Here is an 18,226-nt window from a genome sequence, read left to right on the forward strand (position 1 = left end):
ACTTTTAAAGCCAGGATCACATCGACATTCTGGCAGGAGCTGCCTAACCTTTTTGTAAAGACCTGCTCTACTTGAACAAGGACCAGCAGGAGGCCATTTAGCCAGTTAAATGCATCCTGGCTAATCTGTACCTCAACTCCATCTTCAAAGCCTGGTTTCTGTAGCCCTCAGTGACCTTAGCTACCAAACACCAGAGCTTGCAAAGTTCAACTGAAGGACAAGGGAAATGAGTTGCAAATCACCAACAAATTGCGAGTTAGATTTCTGATTTTAAATTTATTTTTACACTAATAACAAAACACCATTTTATCATTTGGATCCAATTACTGGTGCATTCTGTGGAACAATAGGCAACCTGAAGCGTTTCTGCTTTCCAAGTTGTGGTGGAGAACACAGAGCCATATTTGTTACTTACAAACTGGTACATTTAGTCAAAGTTAGGTACCAGTAAGATACATTACAGCCACCCAGGAAAGCTGCTCATTAGTGAAGTGAAAAGTGATACCAAAGCAGCATTCTCAACTTAGAATTGTGGAAAAAGAAACCCCTGTGAGAAGCATGATGCTGCAAGAGTTGCTGCAAATTGACTGGAATTGACGAAGCTTTCCTGCACATCTGAAAAATACTGCTTTCAAAGAGATAGCGGATGCACTGGTCATAATCTTCCTGGAAGCCTTAGATTCTGGACATGCCCCACAGGATTGGAAAACTGTCAGTGTATAAAAAATTATTTAAAAAGATAAGGAGTCAAACAACAGGTAACTAATAGGCCAGTTAACTTCAGTTATTGGGAAAACGTTAGAGTCTATTATAAATAGCAGAGCATTTAGAAACACATAATATGATCAAGCAGAGTCAGCATGGCTTCACAAAGGGAAATCATACCTGATAAATTTCTTATAATTCTCCAAGGTGGTTAAAAAAAGGCAGGTTAAATAAAGGGAAAGCAGCAGATGTAATGTATTTGGATTTTCAGAAAATGTTTGATAAAGATACCACAAGATGTTTGATAAGGTGGCACACAAGATAAAACAAAACGCTGCGGACGCTGGTGACCTGAAACAAAAGCAGAAATTGCTGACAATACTCAGCAAGCCTGGCAGCACACGTTGGAAGAAAGCAGAGCTAACGTTTCAAGTTCAGTGACTCTATCAGAGCTGTTTGCAGCTAGGAGAATGTGATATTTATGCTGGCCACCGAGATCCATTACAAACCTATCAACTCCCACAGTGACCTCAACTACAAATCCTCACACCCTGCCTCCTGCAACGACTCCATCCCATTCTCCCAGTTTCTCCATCTCTTCTGTCCTGGTGATGCCACTTTCCAGAGGGGGGCTACAGAAATGTCCACCTTTTTCCTGAACTGAGGTTTCCCCAACACCATGGTCAACAGGGTCTTTGCTGTGTTTGACCCACCCCGCTCCCGCTGCCCCCTCCACCCCCCCCCCCCCCCCCCCCACCCCACCCCCAAGGCTTCTGTTCTCATCCCCTCCCTTCCACAACAACAGGGTCTCCCATTCCTCACTTGTCGCCCCACCAACCTCTGCATCCAGCCGCAGAAGGTATAATACCTGTCTGTTTACCTCCTCCCTCCTCACTATCCAAGGCCCCAGACACCTTCCAGGTGAAGCAGCGACTTACCTGCACCTTCACTCAATCTAGTCTATTGTATTCGCTGCAAACAATGTGGTTTCCTCTACATTGAAACATACACTGGGAGACCACTTTGCAGAACACCTGTGTTCTGTCTGTAAAAATGACCCCAAGCTTCCAGTTGCCTGCCACTTCAACACATCACCATGTTCCCACGCCAGCATGTGTCTCGCGCCTGTTGCAGTGCTCCAGCAAGCCTCAGGACAACATCTTACTTTCCACTTGGGACTCAAGGTCGAGTTCAATAACTTCAGAGCCTGATTCCATCCTCCCAGGTTTTTTACCCACCCCAGATCCAGTCCTGTTATGACATGGAGATAGCAAGGACTGCAGATGTTGGAAGTCGATAAAACGTGGAGCTGGAGGAGCACAGCAGGTCAGACAGCATCCGAGGAGCAAGAAAGTTCATGTTTCGAACTGGGACCCTTCAGTACAGCTCACCCATTCTCTCCTACTCCTATCATCATTCACTCAGCTTCTCTTCTGTCCTGGGCCTGCTATCCATAATCTCCTTGTTTACCTATCTCTTTCATCTCTCTCTCTCTGGGCTCTCTTTCCACCTAGCTGCTCACAGCTTCCCCTTCTTCCACCCTACCCAACTTTCATCTTCCGCTTAAAAACCACCTTTTCTAAGCTGCTAGCCATTCTTATGAACAGTCACCGGAGTTGAAAACATTTACTCTGCCTTCTTCCCACAGATGCTGTCAGGTCTGCTGAGTTTCACCAACAATTTCTGTTTTTGTACCAAACACAAGGTTACTTAATAAGGTGGTTAACGGTACTGCAGTAGTACACTAGTATATACGGAGGACTGGTTTACTAATAGAAGACAGAGTTGGGGTAAAGGGGACACTTTCAGGATGGCAACCTTTTGTTTGTACAGTGCCACAGGGATCAGTGATTTGACCACAATTATATTATACATTAATGATTTACATGAAGAAAGTGAATATATGATTGCCGCATTTTGGATAACAGAAAAAATAGGTGGGAAGGGGAGTGGTTAAACATGCAGGCATAAACTTGGCAAATGGAATGTAGTGTGGGGTAATGTGAGGTTATGCTCTCTGACAGGAAGAATAGAAGCGCTGAATGTTATTTCAATGGAGGAAGGCAGCGGGAAACTACAGCACAGAGGGACTTAGGAGTTCTTGTTCATAAATCACAAAGATCTAGTTAGCATCTAAGTTCAGTGGGTAAAAGAGAAGGCCAATGGAATGCTGAATGAATATTTCAAAGGTAATGGAATATAAAAATAGAGATGTGCTGCTGAAGCTGTACAAGGCACCAGTCAGACCACAGCTGGAAAACTACAAACAGGTTTGAGTCCCAAATCTAAAGAAAGGCTCAATAGCCTACTTCTGAGTATTTGCCTTATGATCTTACAGTATCAGAGGCAATCCAGAGAACGAGACTGGACCCGGGGAAGGACGGACTGTCTTACAAGAACAGGCGAAAAGACTGGACCTGTATTCACTGGAGTTTCAAAGATTGACTAAAGAGCCTTCTTCTGTGCTGCAAAGCATGAGAGATGACTTTACTGAAACATACAAGATTCTTAGGGGACTTGACAGGGTAGATTTGGAAAGGTTGTTTCCCCTTGTGGGAGAGTCTTGGACAAGAGGGCATAATGTCAGAATATGGGGTTGCACACTTACAACAGAAATGAGGAGGAATTCCTTTTTTCAGATGGTCATGAATCTGTGGAATTCTTTACTATAGAGAACTACAGACTCTCGCTCATTTGGTGTATTCAAGAATGAGACAGACAGATTTTTTAATCTGGAAGGGAATCAAGGGTTATGGGGAACAAGCAGGAAAGTGGAGTTGAGGATGATCAGATCAACCATGATCTCATTGAACGGCAAAGCAGACTCGACGGGCCAAATGGCCTACTTCTGCCCTTATGCCTTATGGCCAAGTGGTCGCACTCTACACTGCTTCACGCAGCAATTTTAATAAGTAAAGCAGTGACACTTTTTTTTAAAAAAAAAAGAGACAACCCTTTAACAGGGGTTTTCCAAACACACACTGCCTGCTGCAATGTACGCAAGGGCTCCAGCCACACCAACACCTTGTTCTGCTTTCATCAAACCAGGCCTCAGCTTAATTTCTTTTACTGATTAACCAGTCAACTTGAACAGCAAAGCAAAGCATCAGATCCACCAGACTTTCTTCAAAAATGGAATTCTTTAGAGTACTAAGGATGCAAAGAAAGATTTGCATTCAGCACCTCGGGATGTGACATTATTTCACAGTTAATTGAATACTTTTAAAGGATAGCCACTGCGGTAATGTAGGAAATATGGCAGCGAATTACCTAACAAGTTCCCACAAACAGCACTGTGGCAATGACCAGATCATCTTTTCTGCTACAGACGTTGACAGTGAGAAGTGACTGACGATGATTCTGGGAGAAGTCGGCTCACTCATCATGACTGAGAAGGGGATTGCGAAGGGCCTCGAGTCATAGAATGTTTCAGGATTTAGATCTTTCAGGCATGATAGAGACGGGTGTAAATGAGGTGGGGAGTTGCTTTACTGATTAAGGAGAATGTCATACCTGCATTAATAGAGGACATTTTGGAGGGCTCATCAGCCCAGATGGGTAGGACACAGGAATAAGAAAGGTGCAATCACTATGATGGGGTTATACCACAGACCTCCCATATAGCTAGCAGGAGATACAGGAACAGGTATGCAAAATCATGGAAAGATGTAAAAACAACAGGAGGTGGTTTTTGATATGGGCGATTTTAATTTCCCCAGTATTGAGTGGGACTCCCTTAGTGCCAGGGGCTTAGATGAGGCATCCAGAAGGGGTTCTTGAAACAATACATAGATAGTCCAACTAGGAAAGGGTTATTAGACCTTGTTTTGGGGAATGAGCCTGGCCAGGTGATCCAAGTTTAAGTGGGGAAGCATTTTGGGAACGGGATTCATAATTCAGTAAGTTTTAAGGTAGTTATGGATAAAGATAAGACTGGTCCTTGAGTGAAAGTACTGAATTGGAGAAAGGCTAACCACAACAGGAATTGGAGAAACTCGATTGCAGGCAGTAAATCCACATCAGACATATGGGAGTTTTTTCTTAAAAAAGCAAGTTGATCAGAGTTCAGGATCAGCATGTTCCTGTGAGGACGAAAGATAAGAATGGCAAGATTGGGAACCATGGATGACAACAGATATTGAAAGACTAGTCAAAGAAATAAAAAAGAAGCAAATGAGATAGCCAGAACTGGAGATGCTGGAGTTAGAGATAACAGAGTGTGGAGCTGGAGGAACAGGAAAGCTGGCATTTCGGGTCAGACCCCTCTTCAGAAATGGGGAGGGAGAGGGGACCTCAGAAATAAATAGACAGAAGAGGGGTGGGGCGGGGGAAGGTAGGTGGGATAGTGATAGGTGAGTGCTGGTAGGGAGTGGTGGGGATTGGTCAGTGCGGTGGGAGCAGCGGATAGGTGGGAGAGAAGAGGGAGAGGTTGTGTGAGGTCAAGGAGGGGGGGAGGGGGGGGGGGGGTGGTCATGGGATGACGTGGGGGGTGGGGAGATTTCGAAACTGGTAAAATCCGCGTTTAGGCCATTGGGCTGTAGGGTCCCGTGGTGGAATAGGAGGTGCTGCTCCTCCAGTTTGCAGGTGGCATCATCGTGACACTGGAGGAGGCCCAGGATGGACATGTCACCCAGGGTGTGGGAGGGGGAGTTGAAATGTTTGTTTTTTTGTCGCAGACAGAGCACAGAGGCTCTACAAAATGGTTTCCAAGTCTCTGCTTGGTCTCTCTGATGTAGAGTCGGCCATCGGGTGCAGCGGATGCAGTAGACCACATTAGCGGATGTGCAGGTGAACCCATGTCTGATGTCAAAGGTTTGTTTTTTGCCTTGAAAGGGGGGGGGGGGGAGGTGAGGGGGAGGTGTAGGGGAGTGTTAGTGGGGAGTGTGGAGCGGACGAGGGAGTCGCAGAGAGCATGGTCCCTACGAAAGGCAGATCGGGGTGGGGAGGGAAATATATCTTTGGTTGTGGGGTTGGATTGTAGGTGGCGGAGAATGATTTGTTGGATGCAGGACAAGGGGGATTCTGTCTTTATTTTTGTTTTTGTTGGGGGGAAGCGATGCGAGGGCAGAGGTGTGAGAAAGGAAACTGAAATCACACTAAGCCCTTGAGGAATATAATGGAAGCAGGAAAGAACTAAAACAAGGAATTAGGAAGGTGAAAAGGGGCCATGAAATGTCCTTGGCAAGTAGGATTAAGGAGAACCCTGAGGCATTTTATATTAGGAGCAAATGGGTAGCTTGGAAAAGGACGAGTCCACTCAAGGACAAAGTAGGGGATTTATACATGGAGCTGGAGGAAGTGGGTGAGGTCCTTAATGAATACTTTGCATTGTATTTACCATGGCGGAGGACATGGAGGATAGTGAGATTAGAGAGGGGAATGTCGATATTCTAGGGCATGTCAATATTAAGGAGCTGGTGGTGTTGGGTGTCTTGAAAAACATTCAGGTAGGCAGGGTCTATGGGATCTACCCCAAGAGATTGAAGGGGGTAAGGGAGGAAATAGCAAGAGCCTGGACAGAAATCTTTGTATCCTCTTCAACTATAGGTGAGGTCTCAGAAGGTTGAAGAATGTTGTTCCTTTGTTTAAGAAGGACATCATGGATAATCCAGGAAATTACAGGCTGGTGAGCCTGACACCAGTAGTCGGGAAATTATTGGAGAAGATGCTTAGGGACAGGATTTATTCGCATTTGGAAAAGAATGGACTTACGAGGCATAATCAACGTGGCTTTGTCTCACAAATCTGATGGAGTTTTTAGAGGAAAGGACAAAGAGGATTGATGAGGGTAGGACAAGGTCCCTCATGCTAGGCTGGTCCAGAAGATTAAGTCACATGGTATCCCCAGGGAGTTGGTAAGTTGTATGCAGAATTGGCTTGATCATAGAAGACAGAGGGTACTTGTGGAAGGGTGTTTTTCTGACTGGAAGTCTGTGACCAGTGGTGTTCCGCAAGGATCAGTGCTGGGACCTCTGTTGTTTGTAGTATATATAAATGATTGGGATGAAATTGTAGATGGTCCAATTAGTTTTGCAGATGAAACAGAATTGGGGGAGTTGTGGATAGTGAAAGTGGTTGTCAAAGGATACAGTAGGGTATGGATCAGTTGGAAAGTTGGGCAGAGAATGGCAAATGGAATTTAAGCTGGACAAATTTGAAGTGATGCATTTTGGGGGTGGAGGTCATTTTGGAGGAGAGTATACAGTAAATAGCAGGACCCTTAGGAGCACTGATATACACAGAGATCTTGGGGTGCAAGGCCATTGCTCCCTGCAAGTGGATAATATGGTAAAGGCGGTGTATGGCATGCCTGCCTTCATTGGGTGGGGCACTGAGTATAAAAGTTGAAAAAAAGTCCCGTTGTAAAACTTTAGTTTGGAGTATAGTGTACAGTTCTGACTGCCATGCTGTAGAAAGGATGTGGAGGCTTTGGAGAGGGTACAAAAAGGGCTTATCAGGATTGGAGTGTATTAGCTATGAGGAGAGGTTGGACAAACTTGGATTGTTTTCACTGGAGTGCCAGAGATTGAAGGGTGACCTGATAGCATTATATAAAATTATGAGAGGCATGGATAGGGTGAATAGTTGGAGTCTTTTCCCCAGGTTGGAAATGTCAAATACTAGGGGACATAGGTTTAAGGTGAGATGGGGTAAGTTTAAAAATGTGCAAGGCAAGTTTTTTTTAAACACAGAGGATGCCAGGTGCCTGGAACATGCTGCCAGGGGAGGTGGTAAAAGCAGATATGATAGCAAAGTGTAAGAGGCAATTTTAAGACACCTGAATAGGCAGGGAATACAGGGATACAGACCCTTTACAGGCAGATGAGATTACTTTGGAACGGATTCATGGTTGGCACAGACATGATGGACCAAAGGGCCTGTTCCTGTGCTGTACTGTTTTACATCCTTATGTTAATAGAATTCCCCTGCTCTTTTTCAAATGAACATAGTGCAATCCAACCAAGGGGATAGGCAAGACCTCGGTTTAACAACTCATTTTAAGAAGAGGACCTCCAATAGTGCTGCACTCCCTCACTACGGCTCGTGTGGTGCCAGAGTCTCTGGAGTGGGGCTCTTGTTGTTGGATGCGTGCATCAGAATGCATCCTGACTTGGAAATACATCGGCCACATCTTCAGTGTCACTAGGTCAAAACTCTGGAACTCTCTCCCTTGCGCACTGCGGGTGTCTCTATACCATGCAGACTGCAGCGGCTCAAGGTGGCAGCTCACCACCACCTTCTCACAGATTTAAGGTGATCGGTAGAAGAATTAGAAGGGACACGAGGAAAGGCTTTTACACCCAGAGGGTGCTGCCCAGTTTACTGGTTAAGGCAGGAACCATCAAATCATTACAAGGAACTTGGCTCTACACCTGAACTGTCGTAACCTGCAAGGCTACAGACTTGGTGCTGAAAGACTGGATTAGAACAGGTAGCAACTTTTATTTTGGCTGACAGAGACTCCCTCCCCACCCCTATCTGCCTTTCCTAGGGACCGCTCTCTCTGAAACTCCCTCATTCGATCCACACTCCCCACTAACCCCACCACACCTGGCACCTTTCCCTGAAACCGCAGGAAGTGCTAAACTTGCCCCTACACCTCCCTCTTCACCTCCATTCAAGGCAAAAACAAACCTTCGACATCAGACATGGGTTCACCTGCACATCTGTCAACTTGGTCTACTGTATCCTTTGCTCCCGATGTGGCCTCCTCTACACTGGTGAGACCAAGCATAGACTTGGAGACCATTTTATAGAGCATCTGCATTCTGTACGCGACAAATGACAACACCTTCCGGTCGCCAACCATTTTAACTCCCCCTCCCACTCCCTGGGGGACATGTCCATCCTGGGCCTCCTCCAGTGTCACAATGACACCACCCGCAAACCGGAGGAGCAACATCTCATATTTTGCCTCGGGAGCCTACAGCCCGATGGCCTAAACATGGAATTCATTAGTTTTAAAATCTCCTCACCCCCAGCCTCATCCCATTTCCAACCCTCCCTCACATCCCCGCCTCCTTGACTTGACACAATCTGTCCATCTTCTCTCCCACCTATCCACCCTACCCTTCCCACTGATTAATCCCCACCATTCCCTACATGCACTCACCTATCCCACCTACATTCCCCAGCCCCACCCCCTCCTCTCTCTATTTATTTCCCAGCTCCCTTCCCTCTCCCCATTTCTGAAGAAGGGTCCCAAACCGAAATGTCAACTTTCCTGCTCCTCTGACGCTGCCTGGCCTGTGTTCCTCCAGCTCCACGCTGTTGTCATACCACCATGCTTGGTGTCTGAATGTGACTAAACATCATCTGGACTCCATGGAATCGCTGAGTCTACTTTCCAAGAATCCAGATGATTTTGAATCATGCTCAAAAGCCCTAGATACCAGCCAAAATGTGGCATAGCCAATTCAGAAAGTAAATGCCTCTGACAAATAAATCCAGCTGCACTCAATCATCCAGCACAGAAACAGACCCTTCGATCCAACCAGTCCATGCCACCCAAAATCCCAAATCAAACTAGTCCCACCTGCCTGCACTTGGCTCATATCCCTCCAAACTTTTCTTATTCATGTACTTACCCATATGTTTTTTAAACATTCTAACTGTGACCGCATCCACCACTTCCTCTGGAAGTTCATTCTACATACAAACCACTTTTTAAAAAAATTGCCCCTCATGCCTTTGTTTTAAATCTTTTCCCTCTCACCTTAAAAATATGCCCTGTAGTCTTGGAACTCCCCCACCCTAAAAAAAAGACACCTGCCATTCACCTTATCTATACCCCTCATGATTTTATAAAGCTCTATAAGGTCACCCTTTAACCTCCGATACTCCAGTGACAAAAAAAGGAATCTCAGCCTATTCAGCCTCTCCCCATAACTCAAACCTCCCCCATTCCTGGCAACATCCTGGTAAATCTCTGTTGAACCCTCTCCTGTTTAATAATATCCTTCCTATAACAGTGACCAGAACTGGACACAATACTCCAGAAGAAACCTCACCAACGTCCTGTACAAACTCAATATAAAGTCCCACTCCTAGACTCAAAGGTCTGAGAAATGAAGGCAAGCCTGCTAAACACCTTAACTACTATATGTGATGTAAACTTCAAAGAATTATGTACCTGAACCCCTCAGTTTCTCTGTTCTACAATATTACCCAAGGCCCTTTTTGTTTTACCTAAATGCAATACCTCACATTTATCCAAATTAAACTCCATCTGCCACTCCTCAGCCCACTGACCCAATTGATCAAGATCTCTTTGTAATCTTAGATAACCTTCTTCACTGTCTACCATACCGCCAATCTTGTGTCATCCATAAACATACTAACTGTGCCTTCTATATTTTCATCCAAATCATTTATATAAATGACGAACAAAAGTGGACCCAGCACCAGTCCCTATGCAACACCGCTGGTCACAGGCCTCTAGTCTGAAAAACAACCCTCAGAAGCTTGCATTAAAAATGGAAACAAATGCTTTTCTCTTCTCTTCGTACAGGCATGGACAAGTACTGAGACTTGGATTCAGCAGCCAGCCATTGCCTGGTACCTGCAGCAAACCACTGTTTTCCACAAGTCAGCCTGTTACAACTATCAGCTAGACAGATCATGAGTTATCTGTCAGACTGCAATGGACCATGATCACATCCTTGTGCCGTGTTTAGAGCCACATTCCCAGTGTGAGTCACTGAGAAGCAAATAGGGCCAGCAGCTCAGAGGAACAAACTTGCTTTTGTACTGAGACTTTCACAATTTCATGGTGTCCATTTTACAGTGGGTACTCTTAAGCACTGTTGAAGGGTGGTCACTGTTGTAATGCAGGGAGGCAAGAGCTGATGACTTCCTTCCTGGTCCACATCTTATCCAACAAAAGCATTTGACAGCACAGGTGACGTGGGCATTGCCGGCTATGCCATCCCAAGTTATTCACGTAACTGTTAATCCGCAAGATGCCTGACATTTCAAATGGTCAAATTAATGTCAATTGCAATGAAAGCACAATTACAGGGACCCTTTTATAAAAAAAATTCACGAAAATACAAAATAACACAAAACGGTCTGAGAAAGAGGACCGAAAAGACTGGCATTGAAAAATTCCACTTTCCCAAGGAGATCTTTATTGGTGTCACCTACTGAAGTGTTAAATGTGGGTCCTGTTCAGCATGTAATCTAGGACACACTGACGTTCTCATTGTAGTAATCATCATCCTCCAGTGGACTAGTGCGCAGCTTGACTACTCCTGTGCATCACCAGCCACATTCTATGCTCTAGAAACTGGAGGTCCTCCAAACACTCACTGCCTGGTGTCTTAACCTCTCAGCAGTCTTGTTCACCCATCATTCCATGTTTACCAACCTAAACAGGTGACCAGTTAAACAGCACCTTGGTTTAAAAAAAAAATCTCAGCTTTGTTTCCATCTCTCCGTGGCCGTGTCCCTCCCTATTGGTGTAATCTCCTCCATCCCCGAGATAGCTGAACTGTTCCAATTCTAGCCTGAGTATCTCCAATTTTAATCACTTCAGGTGACTTGATTACAAGCTATAAAATTCATTCCTGACTCCTCTCTATCTTTAACATTCTCCTCAAAACCAACCTCTTCAACTAAGCTTTTGGGCCATCCACCTCACTATGTGGCTGGAAGTTGATGGGTGGGGCCAGTATTTCTTGCCCATCCCCAACTGCCCCTTGAGAAGATGGTGGTTAGTTGTCATCTTGAACTGCTTCAGTCCATGTGATATGGAGACATCTATGGTGCTGTTAGGGAGGGAACGCCAGAATTTTGTCCCAGCAACACTGAAGAAACAGCGATACATCTCCAAATCAGGATGGTGAACGTCACGCAGGGGAACTTACAGGGGGTGTTATCACCATGATTCTGCTGCCTTTGTCCTTCTAGATGGTAGTGGGTTTGAACAGTTCGACATTTAACACCACACCATCCCTGATTTATGCTGAGTGCGTCCTAATGGTGTCAATTTTATCGCAGCACAAAACCTCCAAATAGAACTTTGGTTTCCATGCCGTTGTCTTCTTCCTTCCTTCTTCCCTCTTTCTCTTTCTGTCCTGCATTTCAAACCAGGACAGATCTATCATGTTTCCACAGAACCAGGCCTACAAAGTCTGTCTTGCATATTGCCTCAGGTTTTGGCCTTGTTAACCCAAAGGCTGCCTACCACTCCAGCAATCCCACCCCCAATATATTTGAACTCCCAAACCCACAGCTCTTTATCTGCAATTTGTACAATCAGTACGAGGCCTTGATACCTGCCTACTGTCTCTTTAAAGTGTGCACCTCTGATTTCAGAGTCCAAATTGCTCTTGTAGATTGAAACAAAAGTGGCCTCAGTACTGATTCCGTTGGGATACCATTTCCCACCTCCTGCCAGCCTTTAACCGCTAGGTCTCTGCTTTCTGTTTGCAGACACCTTGCTATCCCATGACTCGACACATTCTGACCTCACTGTGAATCCACTACATACTTTATTGAAGACATCTTGAAAGTTCATCCATATACCACTATGCAGAGACCCCAGATCCTTCCACTTGACCGAAATCAGTTGAAAACTTTATGCATGCTGGGATTGAATGTCAACTTGATAGCACCACTGTCGTTGAGACCAGTCGTTGAGACCAGTCGTTGAGGGTTCAATTCATAGTCAACAGTAGATCAGAAACTCAATTCCTTACACTCACCTTTGTGGTGTCAAAAGCGTCAAATCCCATCACCCTCAACAGCTCAATCTCTTCTTCTGTTTTCCCCTCCATGTCGGCCTCTTTAGGTAAAGAGAAAGCAATGTCTAATTAACAGACAGTATTGCTGAATGAGAATCACAGTGCTAAAGGGAGCTTTATACCAGTGTTAGGATTTAGTAAGGGACAGGCAGATGTGCTCACAATGTAGGGTGTCTCAGTTGCATTGATTTAGCTTGGTCTGTGCTCATCACTTACAGGGAATGTCATCAAATCGGCCAGTTTTCTCTTAATCCTCAGTGTCAATCATTGACTGTTACAAAATTTGAAGTGTTTAACCATCCCAACGAGACTTGGTAATTGGCACAGGTGCTCTGCAGTCTTGTTATGCAATGCCCTCTCCTAATCTTATCCCTCCCACTTACTTTGAAGGCCACCCCCTTACTGAGGTTACTGTCCCATAGGTCCTCCAGGATTTTTGTTTGATTTGTTCAGGTGATGAGGACATCCATAGCTACAGTCAACCACGTTCTAAAGGTCTGGAGGCAGGCCAGGTAAAGATGGCAGATTTCCTTCCCTAAAAGTTATTAGTGAACCAGATGGGTTTCTTACGACCGTGATTACTTGGTCACCATTTGACTGGCTTTTAGAATTATAGGATTGTTCAGCACAGAAACAGTCACTTCGGTCCAACTTGTCCATGCCAACCAGATATCCTCACTTCATCGAGTCCCATTTGCCAACATTTGGCCCATTTCCTTCCTATTCATATACCCATCCAGATGCCTTTTAAATATTGTAATTGTACCAGCCTCCACCACTTTCCATGGCAGTTCATTCCACACATGCACCTCCTTCTGCGTGAAAAAGTTGCCCCTTAGGTCCTTTTTAAATCTTTCCCCTCTCACCATAAACCTACACTGGGTAAAAGACCATGGCTATTCACCCTATCCGTGCCCCTCATGACCTCTACAGGGTCACTCTGCAGCCTCCAACACTCCAGGGGGAATAGCCCCAGCCTATTTAGCCTCTTCCTACGACTTAAAGCCACCAACCCTGGCAACATCCTTGTAAATCTTTACTGAACCCTTTCAAGCTTAACATCTTTCATATAGGAGGGAGACCGGAATTGAATGTAGTATTCCAAAAGTCCTGTACAGCTGCAACATGACCTCCTAACTCCTATAGCCTGACCAATAAAGTCAAGTGTACCAAATGCCTTCTTCACTATCCTGTCTACCTGCAACTCCACTTTCAAGAAGCTATAACCTGCACTCCAAGGTTTCTTTGTTCGGTGACAGTCCCAGGGACCTTATCATTATTTCCTAGATTGTTTTTAATTGCATTCAAATTTTACCATCTACCATGGGATTTGAACCCATGTCCCCCCGAGGATTAGACTGGGGTTCACGATTACTAGTCCAGTGACAGTACTACTGATCACCACCTCCACATCTCACAAAATTAGCCATTACTGCAAGTCCTAAGACAGCTGGCAAGCAATACAGGTGTGGTCTAGCCCAAAGGTGTGCACATCCAGCTGGGTTTATCATTCAGCAGTATAAGGTGACATTCTTTGGTAGCAAGGTAGGGAGATGACAATGGTCCAATTTTAAAGAGTGTGCAGGGACAGAGGGTTCATTGCTGTGCATAGAAACTTCAGGGTGACAGTACAGACTAGGAGAACAGTCAGCAAAACCAAAAAATGAGATCTTGGGTTTCATAAATAGATGTATTCAGGACAAAAGCAGGGAAGTTAACTGAACCTTCATAAAGCACTGGTTAAACAACAGCTAAGAGTTCTGCTTCCAGTTCCAGCTGCCACACTTTAGGAAGGACACGGGGGTCCTTGGGAGAGTGCCGAGGGAGACTGTCTGGAATGGTTCCAGGGATGAAGAATTTTAGACACGGTTTGGTTGGAGAAGCTGGAGGTTGTTCTCCTTGGAGCAAAAGAGATTGAAGGGGGAATTTGAAGTGGCTGTTGTGACAAATGTAGAAAACGTTAACAAAGATAAGGAGGCATACAAATTTAGGGTTCTAGGTGTGTGTGGGGGGGGGGGGGGGGGGGGGGTGGGGGTGGGGGGGGTGGTGGTGGTGTTGGGAAGGAGGCCTTTTCCCACAGCCAGCGGTAATGGACTCAAACTCACTGCCAATAACGACAGTGGAAGTGGAGACAAGTGATTTCAAAAGGACGTACACAGGACTTCAGGGAGAGTGAAAGACTGACTGGATTGCTCTGCAGAGAGCTGGAGCAGATTTGATGGGTCAAATGGCCTCCTTACGTACTGTAAACGACTCTCAAAAGTCTCCAGGAGGAGCCCTGATTGATTTTTCTCTATTGCAGCTCCCTCTGGCATTGCCTTAAACTCAGCTCAACTATGTCAGCACAGGAACTGGAGCAGAACTTGATGTTGGAACCACTGTTATGTAAACCCTACCAGAAATCTTCGTGAATACTTTAAGGTTCACCCACAAAGTCCCACGCGGAAAGGGGAATTTTCCTTTCCAAAAGTTTCCCTTTCCGAGTACAACCTGAAGACCAGCCTACCAATTTCCCCTATCACAGCGATCACTGGCACTAAGATTCCTATCAGGCTCAGCTCCTTTTGCCTGGCAATCTCAAAGTTTCCAAGAGAAACACAATCTTCCTCTCTTGGGTCTGACTGTATCACATGCCCAGCTCCAGCACCAGTGTGTGGAAGCTCCAATGCCAGGCTATTGCGGAGCTGGGCATAAGGGCCCACAAATGTAAAGGGCTGGTGGGCAGAATTAAGTCAATTCAATTGGCAGGCAGGAGCTCACTCAATTACCTGAGATCTCACGATCTTTAGACTCCTGGTCTTTCTGTCTCGAAGGAGAGGCGGAGTTCGACTTGTGTCGTCGTGGAGACCTGCAGCACATAAATAGAGAGGGTGAAATATTGTTTGGCAGCTTGTATGCACATGGGGGCAGTCTAAACACAATAAGGCATGGGTCAGGAGGAAGGTAAAGGCAAATGGACACTGGATATCTGAAAGTTAAAACAAAACGCGCCGGAAGAACTCAGCAGATCTGTCGAGAGAGAAGCAGAGTTAATGTTTCAAGCCCAACATGACTCCTGCGGACATGAGTCACGAGTCTTGAAACATTAATTGCCTTCTCCACAGAGTCAAGCAGAGGCTTTGGAGCTGGTGACCGGATCCTATCACACACACCTTGACCGCCTCCTGTGAGGTGACCTTGAGCGACTCCTCCTGCGCTCGCGGTCTCGCTCTCGGGACCTGGACCTCTCGCGGCGCCTGGCTCGATCCCGCTCCCTGGAAGTCGACCTCGAGCGACGGCGCTCTGTGTGCACGGAGAGAGAGGAATTTTGTTTTGTTTGTCTTTGCAGCCCCAGACAGCGCCCAGTCTTGCCGTCAAAAAGAATTAAGACTTGGACATAAGGCCTGGACTTGGAGATACCCACGTCAGAAAGAGCAGACAGGCTGGTGAGAATGTGCTCCCAGATACATGAACAGAAACACCAGCCAAGCTCATTTCGAACTGTTTATGGGGGTTGGAGGAAATTAACTTTTCTTTCGGGAATGCGTGTCCAGATTCACAGACTGTACTGACATGACAGTGCATCCTTCAGTGGAAAGGGAACTTGCCCTCTTTGTGACAGCCACAACCCTGAATGACTGATCCCAATCCGTGGCCTGGACACAGGTCTGGTCTGTTTGTTTGCCGGATCAAAAGGTGGCTACTCGGCAAAGGAGAAGCCTTCAGCTACAGAAATACAGCAATCATTGCCTGTAGCTGCCTCGGAGAACTCTGCAAGATATTTAATCACTGTCCCTAGTGAAGTCAAACACAGACCGAAGACCGCTGTGCCCTCAAATTAAACACGGAGGCGTAATGGAGGAGCGAGGGGCTGGGAAGTTCAGGAAGTAAATTCTACAGCTCAGCGCCCAGACAGCCGAAAGTATGGCAGAGTGAGGTTACGGATGCCCCGGTGCCTGAACTTCACTACACTGCAATGTTGGAATAAGAAACAGAGACTAACAGGGACAAAACAAAGGTGGCCCTTGAACATGAGGTCAGGAATTTTGAAACACGCCCTGGGATCAATGTAAGCCTGAGAGTACAGGAATATGGGCAAACAGGACTTGGTGCGAGTTAGCAAAGAGATTTTAACGGAGCCCAGGCCTGAAGATAAGGTGCCCACTGCCCACGCTCAGAGACTACTTCCCATGTCTGAATGCAGGCTTTGCCACAAACTAATCTCGGCATCAACCCATCACTTCCCAACAGCGCGTTTCTCACTGATATTACCAGTTGCCATTGTTTGAGGAGACAGATGTGTTTAAATTCAAACAGAATTAACACACAAAGCACAGACACCACAAGGGTATTTTCACTAACTAAAAAGCAGTCCCTAACAAATGAAAGGTTTGGGGGCTGGGATGATACAAAGAGCAGCAGCTCCTCCAAACATCAGGGGTTGATAACAGAAAAGCGAAACACTACAAGCGCCAGGACCCTGGGAACGAAACCAAAGAGGCTGGAAATACTCAGCAGGTCAGGCAGCATCTGTGGAGAGAGAGAAACAGAGTTAACATCTTGTCAGAACTGGAGAAGATGAGGAATGCACCAGGGTTTTAAACAAATACAGAGGTGGGAGATGTGGATTCAGAAGAGCAAACCAGAAGGTCCATGATCAGCAGGACAAGTGGTATGATCAAATGGACGATGGTGTTAGGATGTTTCCTCTGGTAGAAAAATCTCAAACTAGAGGTCCGCTGTCTTAAAATTAGGGGGAGGCCCTTTAAATCAAAATTTTCTGTTTCTCTCAGAGGGTTGAGAGTCTTTGGAACCCTATAGGGTGGTGGTGGCAGGAGGAAAATCTTTGAATATTTCCAAGATAGTGGTAGAGAGATTCTTTATGAGCTGGGTAGCCTGAACGGCTTTTGGAGTCGAGGTTACAACTAGATCAGTTTACTGAATGGTGAAGCAGACTCAAAGGACTACCCCTGCTTCTTGTTCATATATAAGGAGATGGGAATGGGACAAGGGAAGGAAAAAGACGGGTCCAGAGGATGTGTCAATGCAGACAGCAGAACCATTACCAGACACTGCCGAGACTAAGTCAGTCTCCCCCCGGCCTTGTGCCATCAGCTAATGGTAAGTGCTTCACCTTGTTTACCACATCAGAATCTTCTATGTGGCTCTCTTCCCGGTGATCAAGTCAGTCCCTTTCCCCTACCCTCTCCCTAGAGTCTTGCAAGTTTATTTCTCTCAAGCACTGAGACTGTACTCGAGGCAGTATCACTGTATTTGGAAAACTGCAAACGTAACACCCCTGTTCCTGAAAGGACTGGCACAAGAAGCAGGAAACTACAATCCAGCAATCTATCATTGGGACCCAGTCGATGAAATGCACTAGGATTTCCAAAAGCTCACTGCAGAATCGAAGAGTCCATTGTGCAGGGGGCTGCTCTATCAACACGGATAGAGAACTGGCTAACTAACAGGAAACAAAATCAGATAAAAAAAGAATTTTTTGGCGGTTGGAAAACTAACTTTTGGAGCGCCATGGGAATTAGTGCTGTGGCCTAACCTGTTTCTGATCTGTATTAACCAGGACTGATGTTCTTGGATGGTTGGGTACTTGGTAGAGTGGTTGGAAAGGTTGGATAGACAGGGTTGTTTCACTGGAACACAAGAGGCTAAGGAACGACCTGATAGAAATTGTGAATGGAAGGATAGAGTGGAAAGTATGAGGGTTTTTGCCAGGGTGTGGGGGTCAGTTACTAGAGGACACAGGCTCAAGGTGCCGGCGGGGTGGGGGGGGGGGG

At 45.9% G+C, this 18,226-nt stretch overlaps 1 protein-coding gene across 2 annotated transcripts in view; it reads right to left on the reverse strand.

The window, feature by feature from the left end:
• The window catches only part of snrnp27 (small nuclear ribonucleoprotein 27 (U4/U6.U5)), a 52,929-nt gene that overhangs the window by 2,109 nt on the left and 32,594 nt on the right, over positions 1 to 18,226 (reverse strand). For both annotated transcript variants that reach the window (XM_048618598.1, XM_048618597.1), the window contains exons 2-4: positions 15,605 to 15,734; positions 15,221 to 15,300; positions 12,414 to 12,493 (exon numbers count right to left, since the gene is read on the reverse strand). In XM_048618598.1, the coding sequence (XP_048474555.1) occupies positions 12,414 to 12,493; positions 15,221 to 15,300; positions 15,605 to 15,734 (290 nt within the window). The remainder of the gene's footprint in view (positions 1 to 12,413; positions 12,494 to 15,220; positions 15,301 to 15,604; positions 15,735 to 18,226) is intronic.

This window comes from Rhincodon typus, chromosome 40 (assembly GCF_021869965.1).
Source record: "Rhincodon typus isolate 14 chromosome 40, sRhiTyp1.1, whole genome shotgun sequence".
Classification (NCBI taxonomy): Eukaryota; Metazoa; Chordata; class Chondrichthyes; order Orectolobiformes; family Rhincodontidae; genus Rhincodon; species Rhincodon typus.